Source organism: Peromyscus californicus, unplaced genomic scaffold, assembly GCF_007827085.1.
Source record: "Peromyscus californicus insignis strain IS unplaced genomic scaffold, ASM782708v3 Scaffold_4__1_contigs__length_199733344, whole genome shotgun sequence".
NCBI lineage: Eukaryota > Metazoa > Chordata > Mammalia > Rodentia > Cricetidae > Peromyscus > Peromyscus californicus.
Genome location: NW_026294562.1, coordinates 158,674,682 through 158,691,125, shown reverse-complemented (window position 1 = coordinate 158,691,125; position 16,444 = coordinate 158,674,682). Strand labels below are relative to the sequence as shown.

The 16,444-nt window shown below is 49.1% G+C and overlaps 2 protein-coding genes across 4 annotated transcripts in view; both read right to left on the bottom strand.

Moving 5' to 3' along the window:
• Wdr88 (WD repeat domain 88) overlaps positions 1 to 15,533 on the bottom strand; it is a 35,568-nt gene extending 20,035 nt beyond the window's left edge. Inside the window, exons 1-4 of the mRNA XM_052761632.1 lie at positions 14,148 to 15,533; positions 9,832 to 9,942; positions 5,431 to 5,519; positions 2,601 to 2,664 (exon numbers count right to left, since the gene is read on the bottom strand). Of these exons, the coding sequence (XP_052617592.1) occupies positions 2,601 to 2,664; positions 5,431 to 5,519; positions 9,832 to 9,942; positions 14,148 to 14,711 (828 nt within the window). The 5' untranslated portion in view covers positions 14,712 to 15,533. The remainder of the gene's footprint in view (positions 1 to 2,600; positions 2,665 to 5,430; positions 5,520 to 9,831; positions 9,943 to 14,147) is intronic.
• A 137-nt stretch (positions 15,534 to 15,670) lies between these two features.
• Gpatch1 (G-patch domain containing 1) overlaps positions 15,671 to 16,444 on the bottom strand; it is a 49,399-nt gene continuing 48,625 nt past the window's right edge. For all 3 annotated transcript variants that reach the window (XM_052761629.1, XM_052761631.1, XM_052761630.1), the window contains one exon: positions 15,671 to 15,944. In XM_052761629.1, the coding sequence (XP_052617589.1) occupies positions 15,914 to 15,944 (31 nt within the window). In that variant the 3' untranslated portion in view covers positions 15,671 to 15,913. The remainder of the gene's footprint in view (positions 15,945 to 16,444) is intronic.

Below are 16,444 nucleotides of genomic sequence, written 5' to 3'. Positions count from 1 at the left end.
GTCGCAGGCAGCTTGTGCAATAAAGAAATAAAAGGACTTTGAAAAAAGAAAGGTACTTGAAATGCTAGCCAAAGACAACGGTGGGAAATCACAACAGAAAAGAAATAGACATTCGGAAAAAAAAACGTTCAAAGTCAGGAATAATCCATAGAAGTCTCGTTTTTTGTTGTTGTTTTTTTTTTGGTTTGTTTTTTTAAGATTTGTTTATTATGCATACAGTGCTCTGCCTACATGTATCCCTGCAGGCCAGAAGAGGGCACCAGATCTCATTACAGATGGTTGTAAGCCACCATGTGGTTGCTGGGAATTGAACTCAGGACCTTTGGAAGAGCAGCCAGTGCTCTTAACCTCTGAGCCATCTCTCCAGCCCCTCATTTTTGTTTTTTTACCTAGCATATTGGCTAATTTTTTTAAGTTTATGACACCTGGCCTGTGAGGATGCCAGACAGTACCCTCTTCTTGAATGCCTCGGCTGTGAGTTGGCATAGCTGTCTGGATAGATTTAATTTAGTTTTGTGTTTCTATATGCTTACATTAGCAATGAAATCTAGCCATATACCCTGAAGAGATATCAAAGCCCATACACACACACACACACACACAGGGCTGGGGAGGCGGCTCAGCGGTTAAGCACACCTGCTGCTGTTACAGAGGACTGGGGATGGTTTCTGCATCCATATCAAGCAGCTCACAGCCTCCTATAACTCCAGCTCCAGGGGACATAACGCCCTCTTCTGGCCATTAGAGGTACCGGCACTCATGTGGTGCACATGCCTACACATAAAATCAATCAATCAACCATATACATATGTATGTATATAGGCAGAGCTAGGAAGATGGCTCAGTAGGTAAGGTATATCCCATGAAAATGTGAGGGCTAGAGTTCGAATCCTCCAGAATGCATGTAAAAGTCAGAAGAGGTAGCAAGCATCTGTAATCCCAGCACGCCTACGGGAAGATGGGGGCAGAGACGGGGAAACCCCAGAAGCTTGAGAGCAGCTAGCCTGGTGTATGCAGTGAGAGAGACACACACAGAGAGGAAGAAACCAACCTTGTGTCAAGAATGATGACCGGTACCCAGTGTTCTCCCCTGACTGCACAAGTGCAGCTTGGCATGCATGTGCCCACAGACAGACAGACAGACAGACAGACACAGACACACACACACACACACACACACACACACAGAGACACACACATACACACACACGCACACATACACAGACACACACGCACACACACACAGACACACACACAGACACACACACACAGAGACACACAGACACACACACATGCACACATACACACAGACACACACAGAGACACACACACAGACACACACATGCACACATACACACAGACACACACACAGACACACACACAGATATACACACACACACAGACACACACACAGACACACACACACAGACACACACATACACAGACACAGACACACACACACACACACAGAAAGGGAGGGAGGGAGGGAGGGAGGGAGGGAGGGAGGGAGGGAGACTTAAAGTAACAACAATAATAAACACATGCCAACTTGGCTTAGTAAAGCTGTGTCAGGCAGGCAGGAGCAGCAGCTCTGGGGCAAAGGCTGACCAACTGGGAAACCTGAATCCGATTCTCAGAACCCACATGGTAGAAGGAGAGAGCTGCCTTCCACAAGCTGTCCTCTGACCTCCATCTACATACCATGGCATGTGCACAGGTACACACACACACACACACACACACACACACACACACACACACACCCCTCAGCTTTTGAGAGGTCTCACTGTGTAGCCCAGGCTAGTCTTGAAAATGGGTTCCTCCTGTTTCAGCCTTCCCAGTGCTGGGGTTAGAGGTGTGTACACCACCACCACACCAACCTAGAAAGGTGTGTGCTCATTTTCGTTTTTGAGAGAGGGTCTCACTCTGTAGACCAGGCTGACCTTGAACTCACAGAGGTCCGGCTGTCTCTGCCTCCTGAGTGCTGAAATTAAAGGCGTGCGCCACCATGCCCAGCTAGAAAGGCTGTCTTTAAGGAAGTGGAGAGAGAGGGAGGTGATGAAGATTGGCCAAGAGGGAGAAGCAGGGGAAGTCAGGTGTGGGCAGCAAGCGTTGGGACAGGGGGTGCCGCAGGGCCTGAGCAGGGCTGAGACAGCCCAGGGTTGGGGACAGCAGAAGAAAGGAATCCCAGGACTGTTGGGAGAGGTGGGTAGTGGCCCCGTCTGTGACACTGAGACAAGAGACAGGAAAAGGCCCGAAGCTTTGGCGCATCAGCCGCATCGCCTTTGCTTTCCCCTGTGGCCTCAGCCCCACCTCCTGCTCCAAATGGCTCACAGGGGAACCTGGGGTGCCGTGCCCAACCCACTCTTGGTCTCTTCCCAGGGTTCTGAGAGCAGCCCTGACCGGCGTAGGGTGGAGCCTTTCTTGCCCAATACCCAGGTTTCATCAGTGCATTCCCTAACTCTGCAGGTGAGACTCTGTTCTTCCTGGAAGACCTGGGGCTTCTGTCATTGTCCCCAATCCCAGGTCCAGCCCACAGCCACCAAAGCCCAGTCAGGATCTTGTACTGTGACACCTTCACTGAGGCAGGGCATACATACCAGAAGCTGACCTGTCTCGACATCCCAAGCCCTCACGGTTTTATCGTAAGATGATGCGACGATTCTGGAAAAATTGAACAAACATTACATCTTAACAATAGTGTCACTAGAGCCTGGGGTTCCTATGAGGATTCTTTCTCCTTTTTGTAACTTAGGACCAAGATTGATCTTTCCAAAGACTCTCTGTAAACCACACTGGGGACTTGTGCATCCCCACTAAAAATGATACCTAACAGCCCCAAAGACAATCTGGCACCATTATCTTCCTTACCTTTTAGACACTCCAAGATAGTCTTCTATATTTAGGGCTATAAAAATAACATTTTAGGGACTGGAGAGATGGCTCAGTGGTTAAGAGCACTGGCTGTTCTTCCAGAGGTCCTAGGTTCAATTCCCAGCACCCGCATGGTGGCTCATAATGTCTATAACTCCGATGTCAGGAGATCCAACATTCCTTGCTGGCCTCCATGGGCACCACACATACAACACACAAGCAGGCCAAACACTCACAAGAAGAAAAACATATAGATACAAAATTGACCACCTGTAAAATCATGAGCTAGAACAAATCTTTCTTGCCCAAAGTTGTTCATCTCAGGATTTGTCCCAGCGACAAAAATTCGAACTAGCATGCATATCTTTGTCTAATCATGTGGCATCCAGCAAAGATTTTCCTCTTATTAAAAAATCTCCAGGGGGTTGGAGTGATGACTCAGCGGTTAAGAGCACTGGCTGCACTTCCAGAGGTCCTGAGTTCAATTCCCAGCAACCACATGGTGGCTCACAACCATCTGTAATGAGATCTGGCGCCCTCTTCTGGCTTGAGGGGTTACATGCAGACAGAACACTGTATACATAATAAATAAATCTTTTTAAAAAAAACTCTAACTGGGTGGTGGTGGCACATGCCTTAATTCCAGCACTCAGGAGGCAGAGGCAGGAGGCTCTCTATGAATTTGAGGCCAGCCTGGTCTACAAAGAGAGTTCCAGGACAGCCAGGGCTACACAAAGAGATCCTGTCTCAGGAAAAGAAAAGAAAAGAAAAAAAAAACATGAAGCCTGAACACTCCACACTTGCCTTTAAGTTGTATTGTCCTTCAGGAGCCTTGACTCTGGGTCAATGAATCCATTTCAAGAATTATTTTTTGTCATTTAAAAAAAAAAGATTTATGTATTTATTATGTACAGTGTTCTGCCTACATGTATTCCTGTATGCCAGAAGAGGGCACCAAATCTCATTACAGATGGTTGTGAGCCACCATGTGATTGTTGGGAATTAAATTCAGGACCTCTGGAAGGGCTGCCAGTGCTCTTAACCTCTGAGACATCTCTCTAGCTCCTATTTTTGTCATTTTAAATTATGTATAGGTGTGTGTCTGTGTACAGGTGTGTGTACATGAGTTCAGGTGGTTGCAGAAGCCAGAGGAGTCAGGGTCCCTTGGAGCTGGAGTTACAGGCAGTTGTGAGACACGTGACATGGGTGCTGGGAATCAAACTCAGGTCTTAACTTCTGAGCCATCTCTCCAATCCAGTGAATCCACTTTACAGCTGATTCTTTCACCTGTTAAAGGCCCAGCTCCCACCTGTGTGAATGGATTTAAGCATAAATTAATATAAACTCAGCCTGAAGTGTGTGCACCGCCTCCCGAGCCCCAAGCTTTCCCAGAGGACAGCATGGGCAGCCATATGCTCTTCATTTTCCTTGGAACACGAGAGCCCAGGAGCTAGAGAGGTGGCTCAGGGGTTAAGAGCACTTGCTGCTCCGACGGAAGACCTGGGTTTGGTTCTCTGTACTCACAGAGGTACTCACAACTCTCCAGTTCCCAGGGATCTGGTGCCCTCTTCTGGACTCCACAGCACCAGACATGCATTTGGTGCACTTAAAAACATGCAGGCAAAACATTCACACACAGAAATAAAAATAAATAAATCTGAACAAAAAATGAGACTAATTTTATATCAACTTGTCACAAGTTAGAGTTTTCTGAAAAGAGGGAGCCTCCGTTGAGAAATGTCTCTGTGGGCTGTAGGGCATTTTCTTAATTAGTGATTGATGGGGAGGGCCCAGCCCATTGTGGGCTTATGGTCCTTGGTTCTATAAGAAAATAGGCTGAGCAAGCCAGGAGGAACAAGCCAGTAAGCAGCACCCCTCCATGGCCTCTGCATCAGCTCCTGCCTCCGAGTTCCAGCCCTGCTTGAGTTCCTGTCCTGACTTCCTTTGGTGGTGAACAGTGACGTGGAAGTGAAAGAAGCCAGATGAACCCTTTCCTCCCCAGCTTGGTTTTTTTTGTCCCAGGGTCTCATCACAGCAGCAGTGACCCTGAGTAAGACAAGGGCCCAGGCTAAATCACGGAGCTCTGGTGCAGCTGCCCCGGGCTTTCTGTGACCACAGAAAAGACACATGGTGCGGAAAATTCCAGCAAAGTTTCAGGGGGCATGCCTGTCAGCACCTGGAGGGGCTGAGGCAGGAGGACTGTGGCAAGTTTGAGGCAGCCTGGGCTACATAGTGAGTTTCAGGCCTGGCTGTTCTGTAGAGTGAGGCACTGTCTCAAAGAAGGAGGAGGAGGAGGGGAGAGGAAGAGGGGGAGAGACGAGGGAGGAAATAAAGGAAGGAAGAACCGAGAGTGAAGACTGGCTTCTTAACCACAGTAAGTATTCTGTTTGAAGCGATTTAAATTTGCAGAATGTTGCTCCATTGTTACGACCACCTGATGTTCAGTGCACACGGAAGCACTGAGGCCCAAACAAAAGCCTTCGCTGCCCTTCCAGGTACCGTGGCCGCCTCTCACTCTCACTTTTCCCAAACAGTGTAAAACAGACCAGATGTCACCTTCTGCTGTCAGCCGTGATACTGCATTCTAAAACAGGAGCTTTGGGTCGTGGCTCAAAATCCCAAATCGGAGATCCATAGGCAGCGTCCTCAAATCAAGGGGGGAGAGAAGAGAGTCAGTGCTCAAGGCTTAGGTATCAAAGTCATCGGGTCAGCGGGAGTCCCCAGCTGCCCTGCAGCAACGCTCCGGGGCTTTCCAACATCCCAAGTATGCTCGAGAAACCTCCCCACCCCCTCATCCCTGACAGTTCCACAGGCACGGGCAGACCCTGGCCGTGCTGGGAGTAGATTCCTGACCATGTTCTGCTTTTGTACAGAGTCTACAAGTATCCCTCAAGAATTTCTTTTAAATATAATTGGATGCCCTTTGACCTAGTAATTCCACTCTGAGGGGTCCCTCCTACAGAAATAACCAGGTTTGTGGATAAAGGCATAGAAGTATATGGGCTGGTGAGGTGGCCAGGTGGTACAGGCACTGGCCACCAATCCTCATGACCTGAGTTCAGGCTCCAGGACCCACATGGTGAGAGAGAACCTACTCCAGAAAGTCTCTCTCTCTCTCTCTCTCTCTCTCTCTCTCTCTCTCTCACACACACACACACACACACACACACACACACACACACACACACTGTGACACATTTAAGTCACACATACAAGTGTGACACATTCACACTTGTACGTACAAACACAACATAATGATTTAAAGTAAAGATTTATGTAGGGTTGGGGAGATGGCTCAGTGGTTAAGAACACTCCTTCTCAGAGGACCCAGGTCAGTTCCCAGCACCACCATGGCAGATAACAACCACCTGTAACTCCAATTCCAGGGGATCTGACTCCCTCTTCTGGCCTCTGCAGGCACCAGGCATGTACATGGTGCACAGACATTCATGTGAGCAAAACAGGCAAGCCCCTGTGATGACAGTAACAGTTAAGAGCAGCGAAGTTCTCGGGGCAAAGTCCAGAGAAAGTCAGCACAGGTCTTCCTGTGGGTGAGCTTGGGGCTCAGCGAGTCCAGCAACAGCCTGTAACGATGCATGTGAAGTGTTGTCTACCAGAAAGGCGTGCCAGAGCCGGGGATTTGAGAGCGTGGGGAAGGGAGACCAGTGCCACAGACAATGCCTAATTAGCACCGGAATTCCAGGAAGGCAATTCACACAAGCTGGCTTACCAGTGGCTTTTACAGGCCTGTTGTGAATGCTACTCTGCACACACCCAGCCCCCTACGCCTGTTCCATAAGGTACGTGGTCACGTTCAGGAAATCCCAGTAGTCCCTTTCCCAAGCTCAGTGGGAGATAAGGGCAGCCTGGAGTTCCCCAAATGGAACTCAACAGGGCAGGGCACTCCGGCTGGTGTCCTGGGCTCGGGAAGAAGGGTTAGTGCTGACCACCTGGGATCCAGTCTCCCTGGCTGGTGTATTTCTCTAGAGGAAAACAAAAACAAGAACCCATGGGACTGTAAGCTACATGTCCTCGAAATCTGGGCGCGAGGGAGGGGGTTTGGTGGGGGGGAGGTGGGGGGAGGTGGGGGAGGTGGGGGGAGGTGGGGGAGGTGGGAGGGGGTTGGGGGGTGGGGGGGCATGCCTGCTAAGAGCAGCGCTAGTGGACTAGTTCGTGGTATGAAGCAGAGCCGATTAAGTATTCAATAGTGCCCCGTGTGGCCAAAAGGAGGAACAGCAGCCACGGACGAGGCTCCTTTCCGAAGTTCCTCGCCTTTGGAAAAGCCACCGCCTATGAAGTGAGATGGTTTGAAGAGCAAACATCGATCAGGCTCTGGTTAATTTCCTTTTTCTTTCTTTCTTTTTTTTTTTTGGTTTTTTAAAAAAGACTTATTTATTATGTATACAGAAGAGTGTGCCAGATCTCATTACAGATGGCTGTGAGCCACCATGTGGGTGCTGGGAACTGAACTCAGGACCTCTGGAAGAGAAGTCAGTGCTCTTAACCTCTCAGCCATGTCTCCAGCTCCTTCTTTGGGTTTTTTTGAGACAGGGTTTCTCTGTGTAGCTTTGGAGCCTTTCCTGGAGCTCGCTCTGTAGCCCAGGCTGGCCTTGAACTCACAGAGATCCACCAGCCTCTGCCTCCCGAGTGCTGGGATTAAAGGCGTGCACCACCACTGCCTGGCTGGGTTCTGGTTAATTTTCTAGGAAGTTTTAAATCTTGCTTTCTCTTCCTTTTGGGGATGGAACCCAGTAGGGCCTTGTGCATGTCAGACCTGAGCTGTACATAGCCCCAACGGCACTAGACAGATTTTGAATGAGGGAGGGAAGAAAGGCACTAATTAACTGTCAGGAAAAATTGAGGGGGTGTGACAAATGGACAGAGCGGAAATTTATTACAGTTACATCGTCAGTATTTCTGGGCGGTCTCAAATCTTAAAATATGCAGTACACATGTGTGTGCGTAAGGGGGGGGGGGGAAGCAAGACCCAAGCATATATGCACTGATGGAGACAAGACCTTTTCAGCCACGAGCCCTTCCATCGGGACAACAGCTGGAGAAACAGGAAAAACTTGAAGACTGCACAGCAAAATGCACACAGTGACAGTTACCTGCCCCGTGCCTTGGGAACCCCTGGTGACTACTGAGGGCTAGAAAAGGCTTTAAGGAACCCTGAGAAAGCTGCAGTTTTCCCAACGGTGAGAGCCTGGGCTCTGAGGACAAAGATGTCCACAGGGCAGCAGCAGAGGGAGGGAGTGGGGGGGTGCTGTGGGGTTGGAGGTAGTCGAGGCAAGTCTGACACAGCCCGGGCACACAGCTGGTCCTCTGAGTCTGGAGCAGTTCAGAAGATCTCAGGAGGTTGTATAAGCCACCCGGGATCCGAAATGCAGAGTCTGAGCTAAACTGACTGACCCTAACCTGGAGACCCTGACCTGATTGGCTTGGGCTTGGCACCCAGAGATGACAAGATATTCCTCTGAGGTCATTTGTAGGATCAGGGGTCAGTTACCCAAACCAGAACCTGAGCCAACCTTGACAGTCTTCTACCCTGCCCTCTTCTCGACTCAAACCAGAAGTCAACAGACCTCAGAAAGACCATCCTCCTGTGTGGCCCCAGCCCTACAGTCACCTTCAGCCAAGCCCTTGATGGCCGATGCCACCCTCCATCCCTGCTCCCTCTTCTCCAGCAGCACTGCCATACAGACCTGTCGGAGCCTGCTGGACACAAGCATGAAGTCCTAGAAGCAGTCTAGAGGTTGCCCCTCTGCAGCCTTGCCCGAGCATCACCCTTATCCCTTTGCCTGCAGCTGCACAGCCAGGCACTCAGCTACCTCACACCTGCCTTTCTCATCCATCCCTCTTGGGCAGGTCCCAGGCCTGAACCCCCCATCTGTCCTCTGTGAGCACCCAAGGTCTGGATGTCACAGAAGTGGCAGGAATCCACAATGTGTTAAGCCCAATAGAAATTTTATGCGAGACCTAAAAATCCAGGGCACTGAAGAGATTGCTCCGTGGTTAAGAGAACTTTCTGTTGTTCAGAGGACCTGAGGTCAATTCCCAACACACACACTGGGCAGACCACAACCACCTCTAACTCCAATTCCAGCAGGCCCAGTGCCTTCTCTGGCCTCCAAGAGCACCGGCATGCACCTGGCATACACTCACACAGACACAACACATACGTGCAAACAAAAATGAAATGAAAACAGAATAGACAAAAAACAGTTTAGCACAACCGTAGGATATAACAAGATTCGTATACAGAAACTGAGCTCTCCAGATGCAAGGGAGACCCAGAGACGTAACAGTTCACCCAAAGGTGGGATGCCACAGGTCTGTAATTCCTGCATGTGGGAGACAGGAGGACTATGAGTTCAAAGCCAATTTGAGTTACATTAGCAAAACCCTGCCTCAAAAAAAAAAAAAAAAAAATTCAACTCGGGACTAGAGAGATGGCTCAGCAGTTAAGAGCACTGGCTGCCTTCCAGAGGACCAGCACCCACAGAGAGGCTCTCAACTCCAGTTCCAGGAGAAAAATCTGATGCCCCCTTCTGGCCTCTGTAGGTACTGCACACATGTGATAGGCAAAATACCCATATACATACAATAAATATATCTAAAAGAAATTTTTAACTAAGGAAAATAAAATATAGATCAGTGAATCCCAAGTAGATCCCAGGAACCACCAGGACCCCCTTCCCAAAGCTGGGGGCTGTCAGTCTTATAGTCTTCACCCCCAGCCCCCAGTGGTCCAGAGCCACAGGCTGGCTGTCCCTGCACTAGGCTCTTTCTAAGGACTCAACACTGGGATGGGGTCCTCTATCTTGCACTTGCTCAGAAGCCTTGGCAAACCTGGGGGCCTCTGTCAGGGGACTCAGTGCCGGAGGATTCTCTAGAGAGGCGCCTCAGTGTATGAGATGTCTCAGCTGTCGGGGAGCCTATCACCCGGCCACCTACCCACAGCTTCACCGAGCAGTCATAGGAGCCACTGAGGATCCTGGTGTCATTTATACAGAAGTGGCAGGAGCTCACGATGTTGTCGTGCCCGATCAGAACTTTATACGGGATCTAAACAAAAGGATGGATACAACCAGTTCAACAGTGTATGGGGACACAGGACAATATGCAAAACCAAGAGTGCTTCTAAATACGTGACCTGAAAAAAAAATGTAAGGAAACCATCCCACTACAAAAATGACAGGTAGAACGTAGTTGTATAAAACGTATACCTTGGAAATAAAGAAACATTGTTGAAAGAAACTGAAGAAGACAAATAAATAGGAAGGCATCCCATGATCATAGATGAGCAGGTGTGATAATGTTAAAATAGTAGAAGTCGGGGTTGGGGGCGGGAGGGGGGAGAACAAGGGAATCCGTGGCTGATACGTAAAATTAAATTAAATTATAAAATAAAATTAAAAAAAAGAAAATAAGAACATAAAAAAAATAGTAGAAGTCTTCAAAATGACCTACAGATCCAACACCACCTTATCAGATCCCAAGATAATACGATGTATTTGTAGACAGTGACAAGGTGATCTTTTTATATGTGTTTTAATTTTAATTTTTTATTTTTTGAGACAGGTTCTCTATAAAGCCCTGGCTGACCTGAAACTGGCTCTGTAGACCAGGCTGGCCTGGAACTCACAGAGATCCGCCTGCCTCTGCCTCCCAAGTGCTGGGATTAAAGGTGTGGGCCACCACGCCCAGCTTGCTTGCTTGCTTGCAGGTATTTTAAATTTTATGTGTATGTGTGAGCGTATACCATGGGTGTGTCATTGCACTGGGAGGCCAGAGAGAGCCTTGAATGTCCTGGATGTGAAGTCACAGGTGGTTGTGAGCCACCCAACATGGGTGCTGGGAATTGAACCTGGGTCCTCTGGAAGAGAAGTATGTGCTCTTAACCACTGAGCCATCTCGCCAGAAAAGCTGGCAAGCTGGTCCTAAAGCTTTTGTGGGAATTCAAGAAGACCCCAAACTGTGGGTGGGTGAGATGACTCAGAAGGTAAAGGCACTTGCCACCATGGCTGGTGACCTGAGTTTGATTCCTAGGACCCACATGGTGGAGGGAGAGCACCAACTCTAACAAACTGTCCTCTAAACTCCAGACACATGTCATGGTGTGTGCATACACAAGCACACCTGAACACATATATGCTAGTATACATCACATGCACACACAAAAAGGAGAGAATAAGCCTTTTAAACACATTCTCTGGGAAAACTGGTTACTTTCACACAAGCAGACAAAGCTGGATGCATACCTCACACCCCGTACAGAAATGAGATCAAAATGGATCAAAGGCTTAAACGTTATACACTGAAAGTCTACGGCTCTTGGAAGCGAGCCAAGGTGTAAACGTCCACACTCTTGCCTTAGGGATGGCTTCTTAGATCTGACGCCAAAAGTACAAATGACAACAACAGAAGCAGATGAGCCAACATCACCACAATTAAAGTCATGGCAACAACAGCAGATCACAAGTCTCAAAACCCTCCATCAAAACAGACAGCCCACCAGGCGCTGCAGCAGCCCCCTTTAAAGATTTATTTGTTATTATATTTTCGTGTGAGGGGGTGAGCACATGTGAGTGCAGTTGTCTGTGCAGGTCAGAGGCACCCTGGAGTTGGGTTCACAGGCAGTGGGAGCCACCTGACGTGGGTGCTAGGATTTGAACTTTGGATCTAGGAGAACAGCATAAGCTCTTAAATGCTAAGTCAACTCTCCAGACCAAAGGAGCATGCCTTTAATCCAAGCACTCAAGAGGATGAGGCAAGCAGATCTCTGTGAGTTCAAGACCAGCCTGGTCTGCACAGAGAATTCCAGGAAATTCAAGGATACATGAGACCCTATCTCAAAAAACACATGAATTCAATTCAGTCAAAAACATTTGTGCTACTCATAAGTGGATACTAGATATTAAAGCAAAGAACAATCAGACTGCAACCCACAGAACCAGGGAGGCTACATAGCAGGGGGGACCCTAGGATGACTGTGGCTTATAATCAGTTTTGGTTTTATTCAATCACTGGGCAAGCCTTAATGAAACATTTCACTTTTAGGACAAGAATTTGTACTGTATCAAGCTGATAATAGAAAAATAAATAAATAATAAAAATGAAAAAAAAAACATTTGTGCTACAGAGGATCCCATCAAGAAATTACATATCTGATATGGGACATGTATTTAGAATGCTAAAGAACTCAGAACTCAATGATTAAAAACAAATTTTAATTGTATTGTTTTTCTCTCTGTGTGTATGTGTGTGTGTGTGTGTGGTGCACTAGCGTATGTGCATCTTCACACTTGTGGGAGGTGCATCACATGTGTGCATGTGGAGACCTGAGCTGATATCAGGAATCTCCACGCTCTACCTTATTTTTTGAGGCAAGGTCTCTCAATCGAAGATCCGCCACCAAACGTGGAGCTTACAGGTAGAGCTAGTGTGGCTAGCCAGCTTGATCCAGGTGGCCCACGTACTCCTTAGGATCACAGACAAGCTACCACGCCCTCTCAGTGTTCACGAGCTCTGGGGTTCCAGACTCCAGTCCTCTGGTTTGCGCTCCAAGCACTTTTAACTACCGAGTCATCCACACACCCCCCCATTTCATTTCTATCTTTCTTTTTTTTTTTTTTAATTGAGATGTCTCACGTAGGCCAGGCTGGCCTCAAGCTTGCTGTATAGTCAAGAATAACCTGGAATTCCCTTCTTTTATTTGTTACATTTACTTAGCATGTATTTATTCCGTAGTGTCTGCACTACACAGTGGTACACATGCGGCTGTCAGAGCACAAGTGAGGCACCGCTTCTCTCCTTTCATCCCGTGGGGCTGGGGATTGAACCCAGGCCAATAGGCTTAGTAGCCTTTTCCTGCTACACCATCTTGCATACCCAACCTTCAATTCCTGATCTTCCTGCCTGGACCTCCTGAGGGCTGAGATCGCTGGCGTGTACCACTGTGCCTGCCTTATGCCGTGCTGAGGACTGAACATGGGGTCTTGTGCGTGGTAGGCAGGCACTCTACGGACAAGTGAGCCCAGAGCCTGAACAGATGGGTGTTTCTCCAGAGACTTCCCAGCGGTTGGTCGAGAGCTAAGGGAAGACTATCAGCATCCTTAGTCACCAGGGAAACGCAAACAAGGACCGCAGAGCGATGTCATGTCACCTGGATTATGATTGCTTAGGAAGTGTGGGCAAGGTTGTGGACAAATCAGAGCCGCGCACACTGTGGTGGAGTGTAAAAATGGATAGCCACTTCAGAAAAGTTTGGCAGTTCTTTAAAAAGTTAAACTTGGGGACCAGAGAGACATCTCAACAGTTAAGACGGCTTCTTGTGCCAGGCGTGGTGGGGCAGAGCCAGGCAGATCTCGAAGTCAGCCTGGTCTACAGAGCAAGTTCCAGGAAAGGCGCAAAGCTACACAAAGAAACCCTGTCTCAAAAAACAAAAAAAAGAAAAAAAAGAAAAGAAAAAAACAAAACAAAACACAAAAACAAAAACAAAACTAAGAGTGCCTCTTGCCCTTGCAGAGGACCCAAGTTCAGCTCCCAGCACCCACATCAGGCGGCTCACAGCTACCTGTAAAGGGATCTGATGCCCTCTTCAGGTCTTGTCAGGTATCTGTAGTCACGTGGCATAGGTTCACACAGACACACATGTAGACATAAATAAAGATAAACCTTTTTTAAATATGTGGGGCCTGGCGAAATGGCTCAGTGTTAACAGCATTGGCTGCTCTTGCAGAGGACCCAGGTTCCATTCCCAGTGCCCACGTGGTGGCTCACGACCCTCTATCACTCCCATTCTAGGGTTCAGACGCTCTCCTGTGGCTTCTGCAGGCACTACCACACATGGTGCATATGCACATATGCGGGCAAACACTCACATACATCAAATAAAATGTTTTATAACAAATGTGTGACAGCTACACAATGTGAAAATGCTTTAAAAAAAAAGACATTTTTCAGTTTGTGCCTTGCTCAGTTGGACCGTATGATACAAGCATTATAACAGCAAAGCTGAGAAGCAAAGATGGGGGCGGGGGTTAAGATGGAAACAGTGCACCCCTTACCCTGTTCCTCCCACAGCTAAGAATCATGGGGTACAGTGTGCCGCGACTCGGGGTGCTGAGGGAGCAAGAAAAGAATGAAGGGAAGGAGACAGAGGGGTTTGCTCTCTGCTCCCAGGAGAGGCCGGCAGTGGGAGGGTACAGAGTGGGGGCAGGTGGTGGGAAGGCCAGCTGGGTCCTCTGACCTTGGTGGGTGGCTCTGACCTTGGCAAGAGGCTGGTGGTTGCCCCATAACCTCTTCACTATTGCCTTGTGCTTCGCACGTGGCAGTTCCGTGTCCACGGCCAGGGGGTCGCGAGCGGCCAGCATATGGTACTGACGGATATTCGGGAGGGACAGCTTGAAGCGACCCAAGGCTCTCATCAGGGTGACCCATGGCACCTTGCTGGGTCGCACACTGGAAGGGATGGAGGACGAACTGCCCTTGCCTTCGCTTGAGCCCCTCCTGCCCTCAGTGGAACTTCGCTTGCTGTCAAAAGAGGTCTTCCTGCTCTCGAACGAACCCCTCATGCTGTCGATCGAAACCCTCCTGTCTTCGCCCAAACTCCACTTCTTGGACCCCATGCCCATGGACTCCTTCTGTGCAGAGATCTTCCTCCTGACCTCGCCAGGACCCTTCTGGGCCTCTCCGGGGTCTTTCTTCATCTCCGCAGAAAGTTTCCTGCTGTCTCTAGAGCCCTTCCTGGTCACTGCGGAGCCCTTCTGGATCTCCGCGGAACCTCTCCTGGTGTCCACCGAGGCTTTCCGGGGGACTGGTGGTGAGGCCATCTTGGTGCCTGCCGGCCCCAGACCAGCCACAGGCCCAGCGGGGAACGGTGGCACCGCGTGCCCACACCCGTGCGGAGCCCTGCGGATCCACGTGCTGCCCTGGGTTCTGCCATTTACCTGCCCCCTTCCTGACTCAGGCAGGATTGCTGCTTTCCAGGCTAGCCTGAGCTACATAGCAAGACCCAATCTCGAAAAAGAGAGAGAAGGGAGGAGTATCTGGTGGAAAGGAGAGGAGGAAAGAGAAAATGGGGGGCGGGGACAGAAGATACCGCCCATACAGAGTGCCCCTATAAATGATCGCTTGCCACATGAGGAAGGAGACTGAGGTCCAAACCCAGGAGCCTTAGCCTTGTGCCCTCCTGGATGCTGGCTCCCTGTCACAGGTCAGTCTCTGTCCTGTGCCTGTGTAGGGGCTCACAGCACACCCACTTTGTGTTTGGTAGTTGATCGACAAATGGCCCCCAAGTTATGGAATGACCTGGATGGAACGGGACACAGCTTCTGGGGACCAGGGTCACACCACTTGTGTATTTATACAGGAAAGATTCATCACAATCCAATGATAGTTACATGCATGGGGAAAAAAAGAGGGTTCTTATGTGGTCAAACAAAGCGTGATTTTCTTCCTGCTTCTTTTGAAGTCTGTTTTGTTGTGTAAAGTCCTCTGAACTTTGGAGGGTTTTTTCCCCCTCAAGGTCTGGGATGAAATCAGAGCCTGGCTCAGGGAAGTTTCCACCCCCACCTCCATCCTGCCCCTCTCCAGCTGGCCTGTGGGACCCATTGCCCCTCTCAGTCTGCGCCGTGCCCCCCCCAAGAGTGGCAGCCTCCTCCCCACACCCTCCTCTTCTGAGTCCCAGCTGCCCTTACTGAACTCAGCTTCTTCACACCAAAACCAGAGAAAGGCCTTCACTCTTCTTTTTAAAACCTCCAGGAAATTCCAAGAGAAATCAAGAAGCACATAGAAAAAAAGCCACTTTAATTAAACTGTTCAGTCTTTTTACCCCTATAACACGAACTGACATTAAAAATAGAAATCAATTTCTGCAACCTTTCAGGGCAGTCTGTGAAATGTCAAGGTTTAAAAAATTATTTTACAGCAGGAATTGACATATAAATACAATCTGTACAATGTGTGAGCAGGGAAATACAGCCTTCCAACATGGGGGAGACTCCAGACTAAGACAGGCCAGGGCAGGGCTGCATTACTGCCTCCTGAGGGGGAGACACTTCAGTCTGTAGAAGAAACGGGAGAGAAGGGTGAGACAACTGGAAATCACACGGCTCCCTGTGCCACACCCTAACCCCAACACAGGCTTTAGACTAGAGCCCAGGCTAGCCTCACATGCACAGCAATCCCCCTGCCTCAGCTCCCAAGCGCTGCGACTGCACGCGTGAATCACCACAGCTGGCCTTAATCCTTATTTTATTTTTTCAGACTTACTACTATCATGTTTACATCATGTGTACATGCCTGTATGTGTGTGTGTGATGTGTGTGTGCGCGCATGTGAGTGCAGGTGCTCTTAGAGTCGGGGCGGGGGGGGGGCCAGGGCGTGAGCTCCCCTAGAACTGGAGTTACAGGCAGCAATGGGCTGCTTGCTGTAGATTCTGGGAACCAAACTAGGGTCCCCGTAAGAGCAGAGCTATTGAGCCATCTCTCTAGCTCCTTAGTCCTGACTTTAAACTGTTTCTTTCCACTATTTCCAGAGTACACAGCGAGACCCACAAACTCAC